The sequence below is a fragment of the Bos grunniens genome, chromosome 14 (assembly GCF_055505025.1).
Source record: "Bos grunniens cultivar Pamir isolate PY7600 chromosome 14, Bosgru_T2T1.0, whole genome shotgun sequence".
Classification (NCBI taxonomy): Eukaryota; Metazoa; Chordata; class Mammalia; order Artiodactyla; family Bovidae; genus Bos; species Bos grunniens.
The window spans coordinates 76,288,194-76,312,283 of record NC_141178.1 but is presented as its reverse complement, the minus strand read 5'-3'; the positions used below and the strand labels follow the sequence as shown (position 1 = coordinate 76,312,283).

At 52.9% G+C, this 24,090-nt stretch overlaps 1 protein-coding gene across 6 annotated transcripts in view; it reads left to right on the top strand.

Annotated features, from left to right (window-relative positions):
* Positions 1-15,228, top strand: part of ZFAT (zinc finger and AT-hook domain containing) — a 157,665-nt gene extending 142,437 nt beyond the window's left edge. For all 6 annotated transcript variants that reach the window (XR_015140338.1, XR_015140337.1, XM_086335591.1 and 3 more), the window contains one exon: positions 13,756-15,228. Coding sequence is in view for 4 of the 6 variants with exons in the window: in XM_086335591.1 (XP_086191717.1) it covers positions 13,756-13,995 (240 nt within the window). In the remaining 2 variants the exon portion in view is untranslated. The remainder of the gene's footprint in view (positions 1-13,755) is intronic.
* The last annotated feature ends 8,862 nt before the right edge of the window (positions 15,229-24,090 follow it).

Genomic DNA, 24,090 nt, shown 5'->3' with positions numbered 1-24,090 from the left:
TCCCTTGGACAGCAAGTCAATCCGAAAGGAAATCAACCCTGAATATTCATTGGAAGGACTGATGCTGAAGCTGAAGCTTTAATACTTTGGCCACCCGATGGGAAGTACCAACTCACTGGAAAAAAACCCTGATGCTGGGAAAGATTGACGGCAGGAGGAAGAGGAGGCGACAGAGGATGAGATGGTTGGATGGCATCACCTACTCAATGGACACGCGTTTGAGCAAGCTCCAGGAGATAGTGAGGGATAGGGAAGCCTGGCGTGCTGCAGTCCATGGGGTCACAGTATCTTATGGCGTCGTGATAATCCAGTGTCTTCTGAGATAATTCGAGTGCTGTCTGCTGCGGAGGTTACCCCTAAACAGTAGGCGGCAGAGCTGGGCACCCCTTGGCCCAATCGAGCTGACACACAGTGTTAACCTTCACACGTGTCCACGTGGCACGTTTCAAAGTATGAGGACCTCTTTGTTAACCCAGGCTACTGTTTACTGAGATACTCCATTGTCATAGAGACGACTTTGAGTCACAGACTTCAGGGCGAGGTGGCAGCCTTGAGACACCCTTGTTTCTAATCACAGGGACATTTCCCCTCAAGGTTCCAGAACGAGAGCCACCTTGCAGGGCCTTGAAAGAGTCATGGTTGAGGAGGGGCCACCCTGAGGGGTCCTCCACTTTCATCCCCAGCTCAAGAGTGAGCAGGTGGTTCTCCTTGTTCCTCCCCTGTGGAGTGAGGGGCTCAGTAGCGACTGTGGTTTGCAGACTCTCTGTGGACAGGCCTGTGTCTCTGTCCCCGCTCCTGCATCTCTGCAGCACTTCCTAGAATTGCCACTCTCCTGCTTTTGTTTCCCCCTACGTGCTGGAGGCTAAGACTGCCCCAGACCTGCAGGCACTCACCCATTTCCCCATGTAGACCCTCAGCCTGGCATAGCCCAGAATGATGCTGCCGCCATCCTGTTCAAAATTCCAAGTGGTCTTCCCACTTGCTTTTACTTCTGATTAAAAACATAGGCAAAAATCAAACCTCAAAGCAGAAGTTCCAGCTTTGTCAAAAGCACCCCACCTCTCGAGGGTGCTTTTCGGCACCCCCTGTCACCTCCGGGCAGGTTCCCTGTGGTGGCTGGCGCTGGAAGCCGAGGTCAGTACGTGCCAGCCTGGAGGAGCGGAACCTGCCCAGCCTCCCTTGCGGGCTCAGCAGGCAGCCCGAGAGGCAGTTTCCGCAGCAGGTCTCGCTGGAAGGGGTACGTTGGTTGGCAGCCAACACTGGAACTGCTGTCTGTTATTTGTGGTTCGTTATTTCAGTGAGGAAGTGCTGTCCGCTCCTGTGGCCAGCCGTGTATATCAGTTGCCTGTTTTCAGGGAAAGTAGGGTCCAGCCTGTCCTGTTTTTCGTGTAAGGCCCTGAGTCACGTGGTCCCCGGAACCTCTTTCATGCTGTCCGTCAGTATGGGGGCATCTGGTGGGGAGAAGCCACTCTTCACAGAGGACTCCTCAAGTGCGGCCTCTGAGAGGAGGGCCTTGCTGCTGTGGTCCGTCCTCCAGGGGAGCCCAGGATGGGCCTCCTGACCCGCTGGGGGCAGATGTTGAGCATCCTCATAAGATTTGTGGCAAAATAATGGGGGGAGGGACCTGGAAGGTGATTTGTGTGAGGGAACAAAAGCTATTTTCATTACTACTTAAAAACAGTCACTCCATCCCCTGAATGTGATCTCTTAACTCTCAGCGAGAGAGCTGACGGAAGAATCACGTCTGCGCAAGATGCTCTTGTAAACTGTGGAAATCACAGGCGATACTGGCCGCCTGCATTGCAGTAAAGGGGGACTGAGTTGAGGTCTCCCCCTCGTCCTGCCCGCAGACACGGCTGGGTGGAGACACCCTGTTCTCTTACCGCTTTAAGCTCCAATAATCTGGGAATTAATGAGTGTCCTTTCCTCATTCCTGCAGAGGCTCTGTTGGACTCACACCATACACAGACCTCTCCTCGACTCCCCCGAACTCATGGAAATAACAGGAGAGCCACCCCTTCTTTTCTCTCCATTCACATCTCTCCGCAGAACCTGCTCTGTCTTCAGATCACTTGCGTGTGAGTGCGGGAGACGTCATAATCGCAGATTTTTATTCTTTTCCTCATCGCCAAACCCTGGCACCTTCAGTTGACTATCTGTTCTATTTCCCCGATACAGTGGCTTCACCACCGCTGCGGTTCATCCAAGGATTCTGTCCTGGAACAGGGAGACTGTATATAGTGTGGGAAGAGCTGATGGCAGCTGCAGCCTTGCCCCTCTGGGAGTACTGCTAGCGTCTCTGTGTGTCTTCGTCGTGTGATGGGGATGCCCACACCCTCCCACACACACTGACTCTGCAGGGTGATGGCAGTCGCGATGGATTCGTGCCTTGGGAAGGCCCCTGTCGGGAAGCCGCCTGCCTTTCGTGGATGGTCAGATTCGATGTAGACTGCAGGACTGAGGCATCAGCGTCCCCTGTGCTTGCTGACCCTTGGATGATCTCATTCTGGGTTCTCTGTTAGCGGTAGAAGCGATGCCTGCCATCCAAATAGACATCTACCTTTTATCTTCTGATTCCCAGTTCTTCTGATTGGTGTATAAATGGGGACGTCTCACCGACTACTTCTCTGTTTCTCCCTCTTCTCATGGCCCTTCCCATGAGAGTCAGTTCTCACCTGCATGTTTTGATTGGTGAAGTCTGGCTCCTACCTAAAGAACTTTGTGGCAGAATTTATTTGATCCTGGGGCTCTGCCAACTTGAATTACATCAAGCGTCTAATTACACAGACAGGTAGCCTCTTCAAATATTTGCCCACTTCACATTCCTTGTGGAGTGCCTGCTGCTGAGCTGGGTGGTGACCTTCAGCATATAGATCCAGACGGTTCGCTCGGGGGCTTGGTTGTGGGTTACCCTCCCGGTCACCCCATGCCAGCTGCTGTCCTTGCTGAGCCTGCCTTAGTTCTCCCTCGGCCATTTCAATCTTTGTCTTTGTCTCAAATACAACTTTCCCTCAAGTGATTTCTACTTCTGGTATGATGTCTGAGGCTGATATGCACAAGTGCTTCCTTTCACGGCTCTTTTGCGACTTGCTAAGCCCTCCTGTTCCGTGGCAGTGACTGAAAATTCCATCTCTTTGTGAAATTTTAAAAGTAAAAGTAAGTTCCATTGTATATCCATGATCATATGGGAAATTGTCTGAAAAAAACAGAATAAAAGTTTTTCTCTGCTCCATCCTGACACTCTTTTTCACGTAAGACGTTGTTAGCTGACCTGAAGGTGTCCGTCATTGAACCCTGCTTCTTTTACCCTTTTCCCTAAGACCCGATTTCCCCTTGTGCCTCAGAAGCTGCAGATCGGTTGGTGCAGTTTGCAGAATCCCACTTTATTTGAGTGTTAATACTCTTGTGTTTGAGGCTTCCCTGATGGCTCAGTGGTAAAGAACCCCCCTGACGATGCAGGAGATGCGGGTATGATCCCTGGGTCGGAAAGATCCCCTGGAGAAGAAAACAGTGACTCACTCCTGTATTCTTGCCTGGGAAATCCCACAGACAGAGGAGCGTGGTGAGCTATGGGCCGTGGGGTTGGGTCACAATGAGTCGACCATGACTTAGCAACTTAACAACAACCCAACTCTCGTGTTTATTACTGTTTGCTCGGGTGCCCGTTTCCTGATCCGTGTCCTTGGCCAGGGTAGCTGGGTTTTAGCTGCCTCCTCCCGTCCCTGTAGCGTCCCCTTGCTGGCTGAGATCTCTAGGTCTGCTGCAGGTTTGGGGCAAAGGCAGGGCTCTAGATGGGAGGAACCAGAGCTGCAATCCCCATCTGAAGGGGGTCTGTTCCAGCCTCAGGCTCAGCCCAGGGCAGTGCAGCTGCAGGCTGGTTCTTGCTCGTCACTCCCACATGGGCAGGAGCGCCCATCTTAGCCCAGGAGCTCCCCCTGCCTCCTGTCCATCTAGTAAATGCAGCTCTCCACTCCTGCTCCTGGGAGTCTGTCTTCCCTCCTCGGCCTCTCTCACCCCCACATCTGATCCATCAGCAAGTCCTTCCCTGCTGTGGGCACTCCCTTCATAAGGTACCTTGAATATTTCCTCTGTCCCCAGGCTGCTGCCCCCATCAAGCCCTGACTACGCAGAATGTGGTCCCAGGGCCAGCAGCATCAGCATCAGGGAGATTGTTAGAAATGCAGACTGTCTGGGCCCCCTCAGACCTGCCGAATCAGACTCCACATTGCACCGTCGTCCCCTCCTTGGGCTGCTCGTGAGTGTCGTGGAGCCCAGGGAGCTCCGCCCTCAGCTGTCAGCTTCCCTTCCTGGTCACAGACCTGGCTCTTCACCAGGCTGAGTACTTTGTCTTCTGTGGCCCTAAATTCAAGTTTTCTGACAGATTGATCTTTTCAAAATGTGAATCAGAGCCCGGCATCCCTGGGGGACCAGACTCCGGACGCCGAGCTGGGTGGGCTGGGGTGCCCGTGCTGGGGCAGCCTTGATTTCCAGTTGCTGTGGATGCCTTGCCCAGGGAGCCTCAAGCCCTGAAGACAGAGCCCCTCCCTGAATGAGCAGTGCACAGGGGGACTCCTGAGAAGCCCATTTTAGGGGTCATCCCAGGCCAGGTCACAGTGGGTGGAGAAGGACGCAGCCAGTAGTGCAGTAAGCAGCTGAAAGGGAGCCAGACTGGCTGCACTTGACCCTTAATAGTGTGTGGCCTGGGGCAAAGCCCTTCTCCTTTCGGAAATTCTGTTGTTTCATCTGTAAAGTGGGAAAATAATAGAACCTACCCTGTGGGGCTGATGTGTGGGTTATGTATAATTATGCAAATGAAGCAGCTGTCGGGGTGCCTGGCTCTGGTTGAGTCTAATCTTAGCTCCTGTCATAGGAGTGACATAGCTCCTTAACTCTAATCTGAGCTCCTATAAGTCAGCCATAACTCTTTTTGCTTCCGGAAGCTTCTGTGCAGCAGGCAGGTTCCGATGCAGCTGTCCAGGCCCCGTGCTCAGCAGTATGAGTCCCAGCGTGGATGAAATGCCTCCTGCTATGTAGGAGAGTCTGTTGCCTGGTCCAGGTAGATGGTTGCATCGTGTTCACGGCTAGAGACAATGTGACCCTGTCTGTCCCACGTGCCGTGGTTGTGACATTCAGGGTCACCCCCCCTGGAGAGTGGAGAAGGGAATGGCAACCCACTCCAGTGTTCTTGCCTGGAGAATCCCATGGATAGAGGAGCCTGGCAGGCTGCAGTCCATGGGGTTGCAAAGAGTCAGACACGATTGAGCGATGAACACTCACACATCCCTGGAAAGGCCCTGGAGGAGGCTGATACGGAAAATCTGGTGCCAAGCAGCATCATGGGACCTCCTGCCCAAAGTAGCAGGGAGTTGGGTGGGGGGCTCTGAGCCAGAAGGGGCGCCTGACTTCAGCACAGGGCAGGAGAGACCCCAGGTGGGCGATCTCCCTACTCAGAGAAGTACAGGAAGGAAAGGAGTTGTGGCCAGATGAGCAGGAGGCAGTGTCCACGTGGGGTTCCCACCCAGGGTCTGGGGCTGCTCATGTCAGTGCACATGGTGGGCATCAACCTCGGAGTTGCACTGGCCTCAGAGTAAGACCCTCACAGTCCCTGACTCTTCTTAGACCTACTTTGTTACCAACGAACTACCTGGGTGAGTTTGAAGAGTGATTGAAGTGGTTTATGTTTTGTTGTCATTAACCGTCTTTAAACAGGATACTCTGACAAACCTAGACATCATATTAGACCAGCGGAGGCATCACTTGCCGGCAGAGATTCATCTTGTCAAAGCTATGGTTTCTCCAGAAGTCATGTACAGATATGAGAGTTGGACCATAAAGAAGACCAAGTGGCAAACAGTTGATGGCTTTCTAATTGTGGTGCTAGAGGAGACATTTGAGAGTCCCTTGGATTGCAAGATGAAATCAGTTAATCCTAAAGGAAATCAACCCTTCATATTTATTGGAAGGACTGATGTTGAAGCGGAAGCTCCAATACTTTGGCTACCTGATGCCAAGAGCCAACTTACTGGAAAAGACCCTGATGCTGAGAAAGATTGAAGACAGGAGGAGAAGGGGGCAACACAGGATGAGATGGTTGGATGGCATCACCCATACAATGGACATGAGTTTGAGCAAACTCCGGGAGATAGCGAAGGACAGGGAAGCCTGGTGTGCTGTAGTCCGTGGGGTCTCAGAGTCAGACACGACTTAGCGACTGAACAACAACAAACAGAACTCGGATGTGCTCCGTCGCTGGGAGTTTAGTCTGTCTCCCTTGGGCAGGGGTGGCGGCTCTGAAGGTCCTGGGGGGAACAGGGTGTGCACTTCCAGCTCCATGTTCTTGTCCCCAGGGTCTCCTGGAGGCTGCCCATCACCTGTGTAAAAGGACACGGAGAAAAACTTCTAGAGGAAATAGATTGTTGGCTCTCACGGAGCAGAGTCTCCATCGCTGAGGCGAGAAGCCAGTGCCACCTCCCCGGCGCAGCACGGAGAGGGGCCCTGGGGATGGCAGAGGGAGGGGAGGAGTCCATCGGGCCCGGGTCTCCATGGAGCGCCCACCCATCAGGTCCGGGGACTGGTGAACATCAGGTGGGCAGAGGTCTTTTGTCCTGAGCCACACGCAGAGGGAAATGCCCCCCAAATGCAGTGGAGGGGGCTTCAGTGAGCACAGTATTGGAACCCCTGACTGACCCAAGAGTGGTCCACCTTTGGACGGGCTTCCAGGCAGGGGGAGGGAGGCTTCCAGGAGAAGCACATTCCCCCCGCCACTCCCCTCCACCAGGGGCCGGGTGCCTGCCAGCGATGCAGAGCCCAGGCATGCGTGGCATTGAGTGGAAATTAACGTATGTGTGCTGACAGGTCGCCAAAGGGCAGGATCCTGCACAGCAAACTTGTCTAAATATCAGAAGATACTCAGAGGCGGTTAGAAGCCACTGCCTGCCCCCTCCTTCCCTGTCGCTGGGAAGATGCTCTGTTTGGGTTCCATTTAAAAACATCTCTTGCGGCAAACATTAGGCTCATTCACATCAGGCCTGCTGGAAGCTCCGTGCTGCATGCACATTGTCCGGAGGAGGGTGTGCTAATCAAGACCCAGTGGGTGGGGCGGGGGGGTGTGCGGGGAGAGGTGACAGTGGTGGGGACGCTGCCCCGGAGGGGCCGACCTGCCAGCAATCGTGAGCACTTCATGCCGCTTCACTCTCCCTGTGCTAGGCACTGGGTCCCCGCTGTTTCTTAATTCTCGAGTGAGGCCATGCCACCCTTCCCGCTGTACCACTGTTCACAGCAGGATTCTGTTTTCCTGAGCCACCTGGTTTCCTGAGATCACACCAGTCTGCACTCAGATGCCTGAGAAACACAATGGGTCCTGGCCACGCACTCCCTTTTTGCTGCCCGGGCCTCTGCCTCTAACCCGGCTGCCTGCCCAGTCTGTCTGGCCAACGTGCAAGCCTTCCCACGCTCATCCTGTGACGAGCTCGAGGTCTCTCTTCCCGTTTCCGGGCAAAGAGACCCACCCGTTCCCCTCAGGCCAGTCCCCACCTGGCCCCTGACCAAGGCCACTCTGTGCAGGGGGCTCCCCAGTGCCCTGGTGTCTCAGCGCCAGGGGGCCCAGTGTCGCCAGATGGAGCCCTCAGCGTTTCCGAGAGCAAGGATGCATTAGCGGGGACTGTTTTTATCGGGCGGTCAGTCTTTACAGCCCGGACTTTGCACTGTTACGGGGTGTGTGTTTTCAGAAAAGAAGAAAGTTTCTGCTGTCTCATTGCAGCCAAGAGCAAAATACGGTGGAGGGGAGGGACGTCTCATGAATGCAGGCATGCGTCACAGGCCTCCTCCCTTCCCGGGGTGATTCGTGCTCTTTTTTTAAAGGCTTTAAATTTTCTTTGATCTCTGGAATGGTTTCTCCCTGTCTGTGAATATCTTTTGCTATCTTTTGATATTTCCACAAATTTCTTGCACATAGTATTCACCTCCTCTTTTTTTTTTTTTGGTCCCCTAGATGTGTATATATTTTTAGAGTTGGGAATTTATGATGCTTTTTTATAAACCACATTTGTTCATACCTTTTCTTTCCTCTGTAAATTCAGGATCATATTTACCATTTCCCTTTGGTTCTGATTCAGGCAGCGCCACACCTAACGTAGGGTTGTTACAGTAAACATGCTTGCTTATTAACCTTGGAAAATGGGTCTGCAGTCTCCTATTGAGAATGCTGGAGAAAGCTCTTGCTTGGCTATAATTTAAGCAGTGAGTGAAACCCTAATTGCTGCAAAAAATAAGACAGCTTCCCTAGAGCTTCAACACACCCAGGGGAGCATTTCACCTAAAGGAACTGACCTCAAGGTTCTTTTTCATTGTTTTCTGGTTGTAGTGTTTGGATTTTTGTCTGCAGCCCTCTAATTCTCACTGTACCCTAGAGTCTGAGAATTTCTGCAGTGCAAGGGACCTGAGAGGATGTTTGCATTCTTTCGATTCCTGGAAACCCTCCAGTTCAAGACCGGGGTCATCTCCTGCAGGAAACCACTGCTGACCACCACCTGCTCCCCACCCACCCAGCTCCACCCCACCCTAGGGGTCCAGGAGAAGTGTCCTCTCCAACCCCTCCACTGAACTGGCAACCATTTTGTGTCTAGAAAGTGGGGGACCCACGGTTCTGTCTCCAGCCTTTAGCAGAGTGTCTGACAATTAACTCTCAGCGAGAATGTTTGAAATACAGGGGGCTGCGTGTATGACAGATAAGAGCCAGACACTTGTCCAATGGCTTATTCAGTAAACGGTTCAGTATTCAGAGGTGTCCAGACAGAGCTCACTGCTCTGTCTTGCAGAGCAGGTGCTAATGGAACTCGTCCCTGTTGCAGCCAAGGCCGCACCTTTGCTGCCCTGCAGCCCATTGCAGGCACCCGCCCTTCAGATCTGCTCCTGATTTTAAAACTTGTTTTCATACCTCTTCTGGTTTCTCAGTCTCCCTGGACCCGGGTAACCTTTGTCTGCCCACCCACTGGCCACCATCATCAGGCGATGCTCCGAGGGGCCTGAGTGCATGTGGGGATCCTGGCGAGCAGCGTTTTATGCTGCAAGGTCCCTTCAGAACCAGACCTCGTCTTCCTGAGGAAATCAGCCTCCACCCGGTAGCTGCATCCACCTCCTGCAGGGTCCGCTGCATTCACTCTGCATGGTGACTCCCATTCCTGCTGCTTCAGGGGACACGTGGCCTTGGGACCTCTTTCATCTTCTTGGGGCACAGGCTGAGGGGGCATGTGGCCTTGGGACCTCTTCTGTTGTCGTCTTCTCTTGGGGTGCAGGCCAAGTGCCTGATGGACTGCTCTGGAGAGGTCAGCTTTTCCACAGCTGTCCACGTGCCCGCCCTGTGCCCAGCACAGCACTGATGACTGTCCTGTGCATCTGAGGGAGAATGGTTTTCTCAGCCAAGATACCTTGTGGCGTTTGAAAGAAGCAATTCTGCATATTCCTTTTTCCTTTTTCTTTTTCCTCTCTTACTTTTTGCTTCATTTCCCCCAATTATTAAAGGACTATGTTATTTGAAAAAAAAAAAAATTAGGTAACAGAACAAAGACAAGAAGGGCCCTTGGTTGCAAAGCATGTAAACGACCGTGGAGAATGCAGATCCCCCTCGAATGCAGTCGTGGGGCCAGACGCTGACTGTTCATGAGGCCCTGGCCAGACCCTTCCTCATGCCAGGCCACATAGTAGGTGCTGGAATCAAGTAGCCAAAACACGGCCCGGGTCCCTGCCTTCTCGAAGCTCCTGATGAAGAATAGATAGATGAGCAGGTGACGTGGTCTCCAGGGGCGACAGTGCACTGAAGGAACAAGGGCAGGAGATGCGGGGGTGTGTCTGAGGCCGCTGCTTCTGCTGGGGGTGGGAGTTGTCTGGGAAGCCCTGTTGGACACGGTGACACTGAGGCAGGAGCTTGAGTGAGAGAGGGGCTCCAAGCAGGGCAGTCACGTTTCGGGGAGGGCCCAGGCGGCTGGCAGGGTACTGGGCGCAGGGCGGCAGCTCCGGGCACACAGGCTCCGGCTGGGCAGGGACACCCGTGGGGACACGCAGTACGGCACGTAGGGTTACGTGCTGCCCTCTTTTCATTTATTTGCTCAAACGCCCTTTTGTCACTTATGGCCGAGTTTGTATGGCAGGTGGGGGTGCTAAGCATCTGGGTCTTAGAGACGGGACCCCCTCCATATCTTTCAGAGGCAGGGCAGAGGTGTGGACTGGGGCGCAGGCCAACCCCATTCATTTCCCAGATGCCCCTTAGCTGCTGTATCTCTGTGGGGAGGGTGGGGTCTTGGCGGAAAACTCCAGGAGAGAAGAGCCCTGCGGAGCGCTGGGCTCTGTTCGTGATCTGCTGTAGACAGCTCTAGTGCTGAAGACCCCGCCTGCCAGTGCGGGAGACATAAGAGACCCTGGTTCGATCCCTGGGTCAGGAAGATCCCCTGGAGGAGGGCATGGCAAGCCACTCCAGTATTCTTGCCTGGAGTGGGCTACAGTCTATAGGGTTGCAAAGAGTCGGACACAACTGAAGCGACTTAGCATACCACACACACAGGGAAGAAAACTAGATTCTGGAACACACAAGGTGGGCAGAGCTGCAGAACTCAGAGCCTGATTTAGTGAATAATTTGCACACTCCTGTGGGTTAAGGTTTTCCATTAAGCTCTCTGTGCTGCTAATAATTTAGCTGGAAGATGTGTTAGATACAGCACTTGGGGAAAATGGAGTACCTATCTCGGGGGATAATGACACCGTGAAGGCAGATTATTTCTACCGTGGAGAACAATTGTAAGCCTGTGCTAATAGATTAAACTGCTAGAGCGATCATTCTGAACAAAGAAAATGGTCGAGAGCTATACAGTCAGCCCTAAACTGATTAGGACGGGTAGAGAGTCATAATTTAACCCTACTGATCAATGACACATCATTTCTTTAGTCGCTGCCACACAGCACCAGCCAGGGAAGGTCCCCGGACTTGAGGTCACCTGGATTAACATCCAGATCTGAGCTACCTTCCAGCCCACTGACCTTACATGAGTCACTGGGCACTAGAGGTTTCCCTGAGATGCCCAGGCCACAAGACGCCGTGTGCAAGTGATGGGCCTGGGGTGAGGAGAGTGTCCACTGGGTGCCACGGGGGCAGAGAAGGAAGTCTGTGGTTGGCAGAAACATAAAACATAGAAGCAGAGTGTGAGTCCTGGCAGAGGTGGTGTGCCCGAGGGTGGGGGAGGGGCTCAGCACCCCCTCTGTGATGTAGCCCTCCATGCCCCCCAGTTCCCGTTTCCGCAGCCTCACGCGAAGCTGGGCATTTGCACACTCAAGCTCATGAGAACGTGAACTCGGGCCAGTACCAGCCGGCGACCGAACCCTGGGCATCATAGTTACTCTTTGAATGCCCCTCCCGTGACACGTGTGCCGGCCAGGAGGGTTACCCTTCACAGGATTTCCATGGCTGCACATTCACTTTCGTCTCCATCACTCTTCCTGGTGAAGTAAGCCCAGAGGATTACATTTGGAAATTTCATTTTGCTCTCAGAATTGGCAGTGCGTGAACCGAACTGGTGATCCTATCTGGAAGGTGGGGACCCTGCCCAGTGAGTTTGGTGACTGGCGGGGCGGTGAGCACATACCTGCTCTTCGCTGCCTCCCCTCTGCCCGCCATGCCTTCTCCCACCATCTGCAGACACCACTGCCTTCCATGAAGTGGCCCCAGCCCTCATGGGACAGAGTTATTTTCCCTTGTTTCAAGCCCGGAGGCCTCATCTTGGTCTCTGCCCTTCTTCCTGCCCCTGGGTCATCCTGGGCCGGCTCCTGGGACCCCGCCCTGCCATCCTGGGAACAGGCACTGCAGGCTCTGTTCATCCGAGGCCTGGGCCCGGAGGGACCTCCTTGTCTGCGCAGCGGGGTCAGCCCCAATCAGCATTCAGGTGTTAGAGTTGTTCAGAAGGACAGTGAAGTCCGCTGTTGGTGACTTCGTCCTTGTTCTGGGCTTCACCTCTGATGGCAGTCGCTGTATATGAATCATGCTGTCACACCAGGAGTGCGTCTCAAAGCTCGTGTATTGGTGGATCTCGCCCATTTTATCATGATTGTTGGCATCTGTTTACCTGAACTCGATGGGCTTGATTTGCCCGCGTGAGGTCCTGGGACCCCAGCGTAAATCCTGCATGCCCCCCAACTCCTTACTTTGATGTGGAATTGACCGGCAGTTCAGAGAAAAGCATTTGTCCAGTATTCCCTCCTCCCTTTCCCACCCGTCTGTCAGGTTCCCTCTTTCAAAGTGAAGTAAATCAATATTTACTTCTAAAGTCTTGGTTCACAGTACATTTTTCCATTTCATGAAATTGAAACAAACAGTAAAAGAAGGGGGGATGAAAGGCCTCCATCTACTGTAGAAAGACAGCTCAGGCCAAATGTGCTAATACTTCCCACTCAGGGTATCTCTCTAGCTTCTGGAAAGTTCTGTGCAAGTTGGAGGTTCCTTCCAATCAGTAACTGTGTGACGCCCACCCCAGACGGGCCTCCTCCATTTTTGTCTCTGAATTAAACCTGACCACGCTCCCCCCAACACAGCCCTTCCTGCTAGCAGGGAATGGCTCAGGCCCAGGGCCGAGGGAGGCCCCTGGAAGCCTGAACGTGGGTCCCAGAGATGGTGTGGGTCATGTTTACAGGGGGTGGGCAGGGAGGAAAGTGTAAGCCAGGCTTCAGCCAGTGGGGAGTCCGAAAGTATTTCATGAGTGGAAGCTCTCAGAGGCCACCTGAGCAAGCCCACTGCTCCGGATCTCTCCTGGGGGTCCTGGGAGTCCTTGCTCCTTCTGTCCCCGCTCTGCCTGAAGCCCACCCCCATGCCTCCCCTGGAGGCTGCCCTGGCGCTCTGTCAGAGCACCGCCCTGTCCTGTGTCTGCCCCCCTACACTGGCTTTCCCCCATGTGCTCCCCGAGCATCCATCACTCACTGGCACCCAGCGGAGCACCCTTCCACAGACACTGGCTGCTTGCCCTGGGCCCACACCTGCCCCGCCCGCCTGTATCTGGGGAGAGCTGTGCCATGGTAGTGACAGCCTGGCCCTCAGAGAGCTCAGTCCACTGGGACTCTGATGAAACGAGGACGGTCTTGTTGAATGAATGAATGAGTGAGTAACTGACATGCCTCAGTACCGTAGGGAAACATTGTTAGTACCTGAATGAGGGCCTGGAAGGCATGGCAATATTAAGCACCCTCTCTGCTTACAAAAGCGTCTTCAGTTCTCCGAGCCGTTCTCTGAAGTGGGCATTCTAATCTCTGTTTCACAGATGAGACAGCGAGGGTCATGGGGGAAAGTGGCCTTTCCAGGCTCACAGCCCGCAGCGAGGGAGATGCTGTGTACGCCCCACCAAGTGCAGGACAGAGAGGCTCTTCCTGCCTCGCCTTCACAGCCCCAGGGCAAGGCAAGCCACCCTGACGTCTGCTCTGTGTCCGAGGCGGTCATTCCCCAGCTCGGCAAGTCCGGGCCCGTCACTTTCCTCCTCGGCTGGTTTTCTGTCAGTCACTTTTGCAACTCTTAGGGTCTCAACACTTTCTAATTTTTGCCTATGTTATCTGTATTATTTCTCTTCTCAAGATCAATAGCAGTTGTAAAACAGACCAGAACAGAGTCAGGGCATTAGCACCTTGTCTGGAATCGGCCTGCTCCGTAGCCAGTCGATGGGATTCCTCTGGTCCCGGCTGGACTGGAATTGGGGCCCGCCTTGTGACCTCTCTCTCTCCCTCCCGCAGGTCACAGACGAGGAGCCCAGCTCCAACCACACGGTCATGATCCAGGAGACCCTCCAGCAGGCCTCCGTCGAGCTGGCCGAGCAGCATCACCTGGTGGTGTCGTCCGACGACGTGGAGGGCATCGAGACGGTCACCGTCTACACTCAGGGCGGGGAGGCCTCGGAGTTCATCGTCTACGTGCAGGAGGCCGTGCAGCCAGTGGAGGAGCAGGCCTCGGGGCCGCCCGCCCCCGAGCTCTAGGGACTCGGGGTGTGCCACAGAGCCATGAGGCAGGGCTGCACCCGGGAAGGCCCCAGACCGGTGCTCCGCATGCGCTCGTGTCTACCCTCCCGGCTCCAGTGGCCACGCGGGGCCCTCCTGGTCCTCCTCTGGGTGGGTAAGGCCATCGGTTGGCATCACCAGCAATACGGGAGCCCCCCTCTCCCCTCCCCGCAGCACAGACACACACACACCCTCCCCCACTTCACCCGCTTCCAGGAGGACTTTCGCATCAACTTCCCCAAACAGGGCCCTCCCTGGGCAGCCCCTTTGCGTCAAGATTCAAACAGAGACCACCCCTCCCCACCCCAGTCCTCATCAGCACCTTCTCTGAATCATGGCCCCAAGGCCTGTCCCCCGACCCCGTGTAGGTTCCCCGTCTTTATCTGGGACTGCCCTGCAGCCCGGTGACCGAAAGACAGCCGCCAGAGGAGGTGACCTTAGCGTTTCTGAATCACTTAGCAGAGAAAAGAGGGGAGGGATGGGCCTGCAGAGTCCCGCCCTCCTGGAGCCTCCGAAGCACTTACTATCATGTGACGTGAGCGTGATTTGATGACCCAGTCCCATCCCAGGTGGAGGGGTCTCAGCTTCCTCTCTTAGAATTCTTTTGCTTTTCTAATAAATGCACTTTTTCCTATTTGCCACCTGCTCTAAGGAGGTGGGGTGGATAGAATCAAAGCATTCCTCTACCAGAGTCCTTCTCCTCCTTTAGGTTGGCGGATTTATGTCCGCCCCCACCACCTCCCACCCCCTGTGAGACCCCAGGCCCCAGAACTCGGTGGTGACGTCGTTCTCCCTCTAAAGCGTGCGCCTTGTTTCGGGGTCACTCTGAGAGGCCAGTAGTCTTCCCTTCCTCTTCCTGGCACCTCACTTTGGTTTGCTGCAGCCTAGAGGAGGCAGCAGCCGCTCCCCGCTTCAGGAGGGGCAGTAAACCCACCGTCAGGCCTTCCCGACCCTCCTAAGTCTGACCTTTTCATCCAGGGGCTCTTGGTAAAGCCCACACCTTCTGCGCCTCTGCTGTGTGACAGCTTTGTGGGGGTGTCAAGGCAAGTACCGCCACCCCCCCATCCAGCCCTGGGGTCTCCTGATGGCGTCACTCACTGTCCAGCTCACTGAGGTCAAGATTTTTTTTTTTTTTTTAATCAAATGAAGTTTTATTTAATTTATAGTGATTCTAACCAATTATTTGAATAAACCATCCTTTTGAGGTGTAAATTGCCAAACTGTTCTTCATGGCTTTAGACTTTCACATTTCTAAACAATGAAATAATGGAAATAATGACATAGGAGGACTCACAAAACTGTTCACACGAAACAAAGTCCTTGACGCTATTTGGGTACTAAAAACAGCCAAAGGTTTCCGTTCAGTAACAAAGAAAAAAGCTTGAGAATCGTTTTTAATCCTACAATGGCTGGTTCTCTTTTGTGGCCAAGGAGGACATTATTGACCCATTTTCAGTGAAGAATGGGCCCTCCCTGGGGGATCAGTGGTAAAGAATCCACCTACAAATGCAGGAGATGAAGGTTTGATCCCTGGATCGGGAAGATCCCTGGAAGAAGGAAATGGCAACCACTCCAGTATTCTTGCCTGGAAAATCCCGCAGTCCGTGGGGTCGAGAGTTGGACAGGACTTAGCGGCTAAACACCACCACCACTAAAGAATGAGCTTTGAGTCATTCTCTAGTAAGGATGGTGAGCTTTTACCAATCTTGGTAGAAGTGAATGGTACAACCAAATGATGGATTTTTTCCCCTCAATATTTAGAAGCCTGTGTGTTTGTTTGTTTCTTGCTGTATGATTGACCTACAACACTATGTTAATTCTAGGTACATGGCATAGTCATTGGATGTTTTTATACATTACAAAATGATCACCACAGTTAGTCTAGTATGCTAGACGCATCATACACGTGACGATAAGACTCAGAGGCAGTGAGATTCACCGAGAGAGTACATGAGGTGCTTGGCACAGTGTCGAGCAGAGAAATGCCCAGGAAGGAGGCTGTGACCTCCCAGTGTGGCCGTGGATGCACAGCAGCATTAGTTGCTCTGAGTTTTGAGGGTTTTTTAAATTTCCTGTTATCTTAGATTGTTGACCCCAAGGAATTCTCCAGGCCAGAATACTGGAGTGGGTAGCCTTTCCCTTCTCCAGGGGATCTTCTCAACCCAGGGATCGAAGCCAGGTCTCTTGCATTGCAGGCAGATTCTTTACCAGCTGAGCCACCAGAGAAGCCTGAGTTTTGAGTTGTCTGAGGAGATGGTGACTTATTTTATAACTATATCTACAGGGCCAATTTAGCAAATTAGTTTTTCTTGTAGTAAGTATTTAAAATACATGATCTGTTGTCACTGATGATGTTCCCTGTATCCTTTGGTTCCATCCTTCAAGGCTGAAAAGACTGTTTGATTCCAACTCCATCACCCCACCTCACCCCTTTTAAAATTTCAGAATGAACTGTCCATCTCACCCGTAGATGAAGTCCAGGTCCATGCCCATCTCCCCCCAGTGGCAACAGTTTTAGGTCATAGCAGAAGGTCTTTGGGAATCAATTAAGTGGAGTATTACTTTGGAAGAGGAAAAATAACAAAAAACAAAAGCAGAAACGTGTTCTGAAGGGAGGACTTAATTTACCATACATCACAAAATTTTCTAAGTAAATTATTTTCCAGTCAACTTGGCCCTTCTCTTAGCCGTGACGGGGACATGTTTGGGTTTGATTTTAAAAATTCTAATCTATCACTACTGTCACTATTCCTGCTGCAATTTAAGGCTTTGGTGGTTTGTGGTGGATAACAGTTGTTACACTTCCTGCAGGCTAAGAAGGCAGTGACGGCTCGGTGTACTAAACTGTCACGAAACAGACGAAGGAAGGCAGGTCAGTGTCGACAGAAGGCAAGTCAGGTTGGAGTCATCTGCGGCGTTTTCGCACTGCCCCTCTCCTTGGTCCTTCCACGTTGCACCTCTTTTAGGGCCACCCATCCCAGAACCAGGCCAGTGGGTGATGGGAGCCGCCCCACCCTCGGGGGGGCCCTCGGGTGACAGTCCAGGAGAAACTGACGAGGGAACCAGCAGTGGCAGAACCGCCTGTGGTGAGTTCTTAGGTCACATACATCCCTCCCAGCTACCTGAAGGAAATGAGCCTCGAAAGAAGCTTCTGGAGGGCGGGATGCTCACTGTGCCTCTTTGGTCACAACAGATTGACTGTAATCATCAGTAGATTCGGCCCAGGATGCGGGGTCTCTGCAAACCTATCACCTGGCAGCCTGTGAAGTGTGGATACACCTTTAAACCTTGGCTATGTCTGAGGTCAGACTCCTGGGTTGAAGCTGGGGGTTCACCACTTACAAGCTGGTCCATCACACATTCTCTCTGAGCCTTAGTTTTTCTATCTCTAAAATGGAGATCACAAGAGCACCTTCCTCACTAAGTCATTGTGAGGCTTAGAAAAGGTGATGCCTGTTCATCTCCTAATGCAGCACAAGCTTCCAAGCTGGGTTAATTATTACCATCCCCACAATTATTGGAGCTTCCCTTGTGGCTCAGCTGGTAAAGAATCCGCCTACAATGTGGGAGACCTGGGTTTGATCCCTGGGTTGGGAAGATCCCCCGGAGAAGGGAAAGGCTACCCACTCCAATATTCTGGCCTTGAGAATTCCATGGACCATACAGTCCATGGGGTCACAAAGAGCTGGACAGGACTGAACAGCTTTCACTTTCCACGATTATTGTCATCGTCTTCTCTCATAACCGTGTTGAATGTGTGAATGAATGATTGAGTGGCTGGAGGGTGGGTTACCACCAGAGGAGCCCCAGAGCCTGGGAGAGGCCACAGCTGACTCCCTGGTTTATGATAATCAGAAAGGACAGAGCAGGGCTTCCCTGGTGGCTCAGTGCTAAAAGAATCAGCCTGCCAATGCAGGAGATACAGGCTTGATTCCTGGGTCAGAAAAATCCCTGGAGAAGGAAATGGCAATCCATTCCAGTACTCTTGCCTGGAAAACCCCATGGGCAAAGAAGCCTGGTGGGCTACAGTCCATGGGGTCATAAAGAGACATGACTGAGCACGCACACACACGCACACACACACACACACACACACACACACACGAGCTTCATGGGTACTAAGCTAAGAGCCTTGATCCAATTTAGCTGCCTTGGTTTTCAGAATAAAATACACAAGACACTGAAGTCAGGTCTGGCCAGCATCACACAGTCAGGCGTCTGCATACCCAAAGTTTAGTGGGGCAGGAGGTCAGAAGATGCTCAACAAATACTTCTTGACTGTTACTTTTCTCCCCAGTAATCGTATGAGGGGAAAGAGGCCAGGAGGACGTTGCCCTGGCTGCTGGTGGCCCGTGGGGATTTGAACACAGGCACGACCAGCTCCAAAGCCCTTTGTATCCAGCCCTCCTCCACCCTCGTGTAGTCTGCGTGCGTGTCACTTGGGCCAAAGCCTGTGGAATCTCTTTGTAACCTGCAAGCTCCAGTCAGAGGGGAATGAAAACTGAGCCAGAGCAGGTTTTTAACTCAGAGAGGTGGGGCTGTGGGATCAACACCAGCAGGGGGAGCCAGGAGCTTCCAGGATGACAAGCCCCTGAGCCGGGCTGGGTGCCTGGCAGGTACACAGTGGGTTCAGAGGATCAGGACAGCCCCCAGAGAGCAGAAGGGGGTCATGACTTTCTCTGCTGCTGTCTCCAGTTCACCTGGAAGCCTGGGGCAGAGGGAAGAAAAAGACTTGGGACTTGCGGGAACCTGTGTCTGTGCGTGGGCTCTGCTAGCTGGGTGCCGTGGGACACAACCCTTTCTATTTCTGAGCCCCAGTATCTTCATCTGAAAAGCGGGATACTGAAGTTGTGTTGGTCACTCTTCTGTGGCTGGATGTGAGGTTTGGTACCTGCTTAGCGGGGCTTCTCACAGAGAAGGTGATGGCACCCCACTCCAGTACTCTTGCCTGGAAAATCCCATGGACAGAGGAGCCTGGTAGGCTACAGTCCATGGGGTCGCTAAGAGTCAGACACGACTGAGCGACTTCATTTTCACTTTTCACTTTCATGCATTGGAGAAGGAAATGGCAACCCACTCCAGTGTTCTTGCCTGGAGAATCCCAGGGACGGGGGAGCCTGGTGGGCTGCCGTCTATAGGGTCGCACAGAGTCGGACACGACTGAAGCGACTTAACAGCAGCAGCAGCAGTAACGGGGCTTCCCAGGTGGTGCTAGTGGTGAAGAGCCATCTGCCAATGCAGGAGATGTAAGAACTCCAGCCTGGATTCAGTGCCTGGGTTGGGAAGATCCTCTGGAGGAGGACACGGCAACCCACTCCATTATCCTTGCCTGGAGAGTCCCATGGATAGAGGAGCCTGGAGGGCTACAGTCCGTGGGGTCACAAAGAGTCGGACATGACTGAAGCAACTTGGCAAGCATGCCCTCACCTGCTCAGTGCCTCACCCGACTCGGAGCGGGTACTGCATCATTCCAGCCTCCGCATCACCTTAGCCCAGCCCGACAGGATGCATGGAGCTCTGCGTAGGGAGCCAGGAGCCCTGGGCCTTTCTCCATCTCTGAGTGGCCTCGGAGGTCTCTTCCACTGTCTGAGCATCCATTCCCTACCACCGGGCACAGGGTTGGGGCTGGAGGACCGCTGAGGACATCGCCCCATGTGGAGGAGCTGGTGCCAGGGGGATGTGGAGCAAGGCTCTGTCCTTGGCTCACAGCTCTGTGGTCTCTGGGGTCCCTCAGCCCCCCTGAGGTTCTGTGAGCTCCTCTGCATGGGGACGTTCTCACCCACCCGTGGGGTCAGCGAGAGAGTTCCCTGTGGCAGCGTTCTAAAAGCCGGCCTCTGGTTTCCTTGGCATGCAGCCTGCACCCCATGTACTGTAGCTATTATTACTCTGATTTCTCAGGGAAGGTATTTTGATTCCTCCAGCCCTTGGAGGCTTCTTGATGAGATCACAGACTCTCACCTGGGGTTTAATATTTTAGGCCTTGTGGGCCACCTAGTCTCTGTGGCAAACTATTCACCTCTGCCCATGACATCCGAAAGCAGCTGTAGATGGTATGGTAACTGTGTACAAATGTGTGTGTTCCAATAAAGCTTTATTGGCAAAAACAGGTGGCGGGGCCAGATGGGCCCCACAGGCTTCTGTTAACTGACCCCTGTCCTAGGTGCCTGGGTCGATGGGGCCAGATTCTTAGGAACTGCAAAGGCATTTGTCTCAGTGTTGATTTCCAGCAACCAAACACTTTTGCACTCGAATTTAACTTTGATGGGTACCATGCCATTTTAAAGAGGAATAAACTGGAGTCGCTGGTTGAAGATTCCAGCCCTTCATGGAGTGGATGGAGGGGAGATGGAGGGGATGGGTTTGTCATGATCTGAGTCTGCCACTCGTTCTTGTGACCCTGAGGATACCCCTCTTCTCCCTGGGCCTCGATTTCCTGCTCTGTTATTGGGTAGGGGGTGGGGGTGGAATGGGGAATGGGATGGGGGTGGGAGACGGGGTGTGGAGTTGGGGGGCATCTGAGTCATTGTGTTGGCTGCTTTCTGTTCTGATAGTGAAGCAACTCTAGAGGCTCCTGATTCTTTTACTGCTGCTCCGAGGAAAATGAGACATTCTTGTAAGAGGGAAGATCCTTTAATTAAATTGCTGGGAAATTAGAAGGATTGAGTGATTGAGAACAGAGGGTGATGCTGAGGTCAAGGCGCTCTCTGCGGATTAATTAAGACGCTGCTCTGCTCCCCGCTGTCCAAGACAGCAGACCCTGGAGCCTGGACCCCGAGGAACACTGAGCAGACCCTTCACTGGGGGGACTCTTGGCTCTGCCCAGAGGCCACTCCCCCTTGGCACCCCTTCCCTCCTCCCACTCCCTGCTGCCTTCCTGCTACTAACAGGGATGGGCCCAGGGTGAGCCCATCTTAATTAAGTTGGATGATCTTCCTTGGGCTTACAAAATCAATGAATGCTTTTTGCCTCAGCCAGGGTTTTAGGTTCAGTTTGATCTGGCCGTGCCTCCCAGAGAAGCTGGGAAAATGTCCTCCCTAAATACAGGTTCTCTGTTGTTAATCCCGTGCTACATTGATCTGACCTGGTCCCCCAACTTCTAACTGATCCACCCCACCCCCAGCCCGTATCAGACAGGGATGTGAATTTTGACCCGGGCTTCAGATTCCCGTTGAACCAGAAGTGTGTTCTTTGTTGGGCTTCCCTGGTGGCTTAGCAGTAAAGAATTCGCCTGCCAGTGCAGGAGACGTGGGTTCAATCCCTGGTCCGGGAAGATCCCCTGGAGGAGAAAATGACAACCCACTCCAGTATGTTGCCTCTAGAATCCCAAAGACAGAGAAGCCTGGTGGGCTACAGTCCACGGAGTCACAAAGAATCGGTAACAACAAGCGTTGTTTGTGGCCCAGCGTTGTCCCCACCCTCCGAGGCCTTTCTCATCCTGCTGGCTTTTCCTGCCTCTGGTCTCCTGATGGCGCCTGGCCCGTGTCACTGCCAGCACCCCGTCAGGTCAGCACGGAGAGCCTGTGTCTTTTCCTCCCTTGGACGTGCACTTGGCCTCTGCAGCCAAGACACACCGTCAGCTTCCCTGGGTGTGGAGGGAAATAGTCTGCTTAGTGCTTCCCCATGGAGTCGCACACGTGCACTCCAACTTTGTGTGTTTGTTACTTTTGTGCAAGCCCTGGAGACCCACGTTTGCACCACCACACCACACACCCACCTCATATCACATACATCACACAGATACACACACACACACACACACACACACACACACACACACACCCCCTATCTCCGAAGCTCCCACCCACACGACACAGCAAGGGAAGCCCTGCTTCTTCCCCAAGGAACGTCTCCTCACATCCGCTGACTTGTTAATTGACTCTGGCCGCAGGCCTGTTTGACATCTTCCCCTGTGCCTAGGCACCAAATGAAGATAGATTCCAGGAAGCTTTGAAAATGTCTGTGGTGCAGAAGCCTCGGATTCACAGGCTTTGAAGATTAGAACGAACTTTAATTCTCCTGTCCCTACCCTGGCTCTTGAATTATTTTAAAAATATTTCTCTGAAAATGCTCTGCACCCTGTGATTTTAAAGCAGGTCAAGGCCCTCATGAGAGCTGTCACTCACTCAGCTTGGAGTGCTCACCGGAGAACCACCCGCAGTTCCCTGGCCCCACCTCACTGGTCCTGATAACAGCCCTAACACAGTGGCCGAGGTGTTCTTATGACCCCATTTTAAAGAAGAGAAAGAAGAGGCTGAGGATTGGCCCCAGATGAGAGGAGTCTGTGGGGCCAAGGATATGAATCCAGGCCTCCCGGTCCCAGACTCCATGTTCGTAAACCTCGTGCAATTATGCCTCCTATAAATGGCAGGGAATTTGGAAAAGTACAGAAAAGGACAGAGAAGAAAATACAAATTCTAGAGAACAAAACTGTTTATCTTTTATGGATTTATTTTCAATGTATCTATGTAAGCATAAACATATATTTTGTTTTATAAAAAAGTTTATAGAATCTATATTATTCCCATAAAATCACTGCTTTTCAAAGACTTAAAACCAAGGGAGGACTCGGGGAAGGAACGGCAGAAGGTGCTTTGTGACTCAGTGAAAGAGTTGAGCCAGGAGAGGCTCACAGCCTTGTCCCAGGACCAAGGGAGAGGAAGCCATAATTCTCTTAAGGGAGAAGAGAAGTGGCCCAGAGTCGTGGGGCCCAGGTGTGAGCCTCGCTCGCTGCCTGCCAGCTCTTGGGGCCAAGACCCTGCAGGGTTAACCCCACCCATGCTAGTTTGAGATGCCGAGACACCCGTCTGTGAACTGGGGACTCAGCAGAGGCCAGTCATGAAGAATGGCCTAGGGTCCTCAGGGAAGGGCCTGGCCAAGCCATGTGCACAGTAGGCCCTTAGCACGGGAAGGCCCATTTGGTCATCTTGTCCACCTAGCCCTGGGGACAAGCAGAAGCAGCAACACCCAGGGCAGAGCTCGTCTGGTGCCCGGGGCCTCCCGGGAGTGAGCTGTGGGCAGCGGACCGCACCTCCTCCAGGTGTAGTGGACGGCATAGGTTCTGTCGGGAGGAGAGGCGTCTATTTGCCCCACATCCAGCCCATCAGCCCACTCATTACTCTCCCTGTAGAAGTGTTACTGAGTCAAGCTCGCTCTGGTTTAGAGAATGAACTTACGGTTGCAGAGGCGGCAGGAGCGGGGTGTGGGGAGTGGGTGGGAAGAGGGAAGGGATAGTTAGGGAGTTTGGGATGGACACGTATGGACATGTACCCACTGCTCTATTTGAAATGGATAACCAACAAGAACCTACTGTGCAGCACAAGGAACTCTGCTCAATGTTCTGTGGCTGCCTAGATGGGAGGGAAGTTTAGGGGAGAGTGGATACACGAATGTACGGCTGAGTCCCTTTGCTACTTACCTGAAATTGTCACAACATTGTTAATTGGCTATATCCCAGTACAAAATACAAAATAATAAAAAAAAAAGATTGTTCTGCTCACCAAACGACGACCGATAGGTTGGAGTGCATGTGTGAGACTCCATGGGGAACACACTCAGTAGACAAGTAGAAAGACAAGTGTATCGGGCAAGGAAAGCCAACAGGTGGTCAAGATGGTAGATTACGGTCTCTGAATAACAATCTTATTGGGGTCTGTATGCCAGTTTCTTTTACAGAACAGAGAGGGGAGGAAGTAAAGTAAAAAGGCCATTGATCTTGCAAATATCTCCTGGAATGGCCTTGGGGAGGGGATGTGTTAACTTTCAGGTGGAGGGGCAGGGCTCCCCGTGGCAGGCTCTTACGAATAGAAGGTGTCCTTTTAGTGAACAAAGCAACAGAACAACTGGAAGCAAAGGTTAAAGGAACAGGTTTTTCCCTGTAAGAGTAGCACCCAGAGGCTGTCCCCAGGCACCATTCCCAGCTACCTGCTGGGTCTCAGCGCCACCTGGCCTGGTCCTGCTCCCCACTGGCTCACCTCCTTTTCCTGCTGTTGCTCTTCACGGTCGTTTTCAGCCCAGCAGCCAGAGGGGCCCGTGAAGATATGATTAGGGTGCACAATTCCTTCTGGTCTACCACGG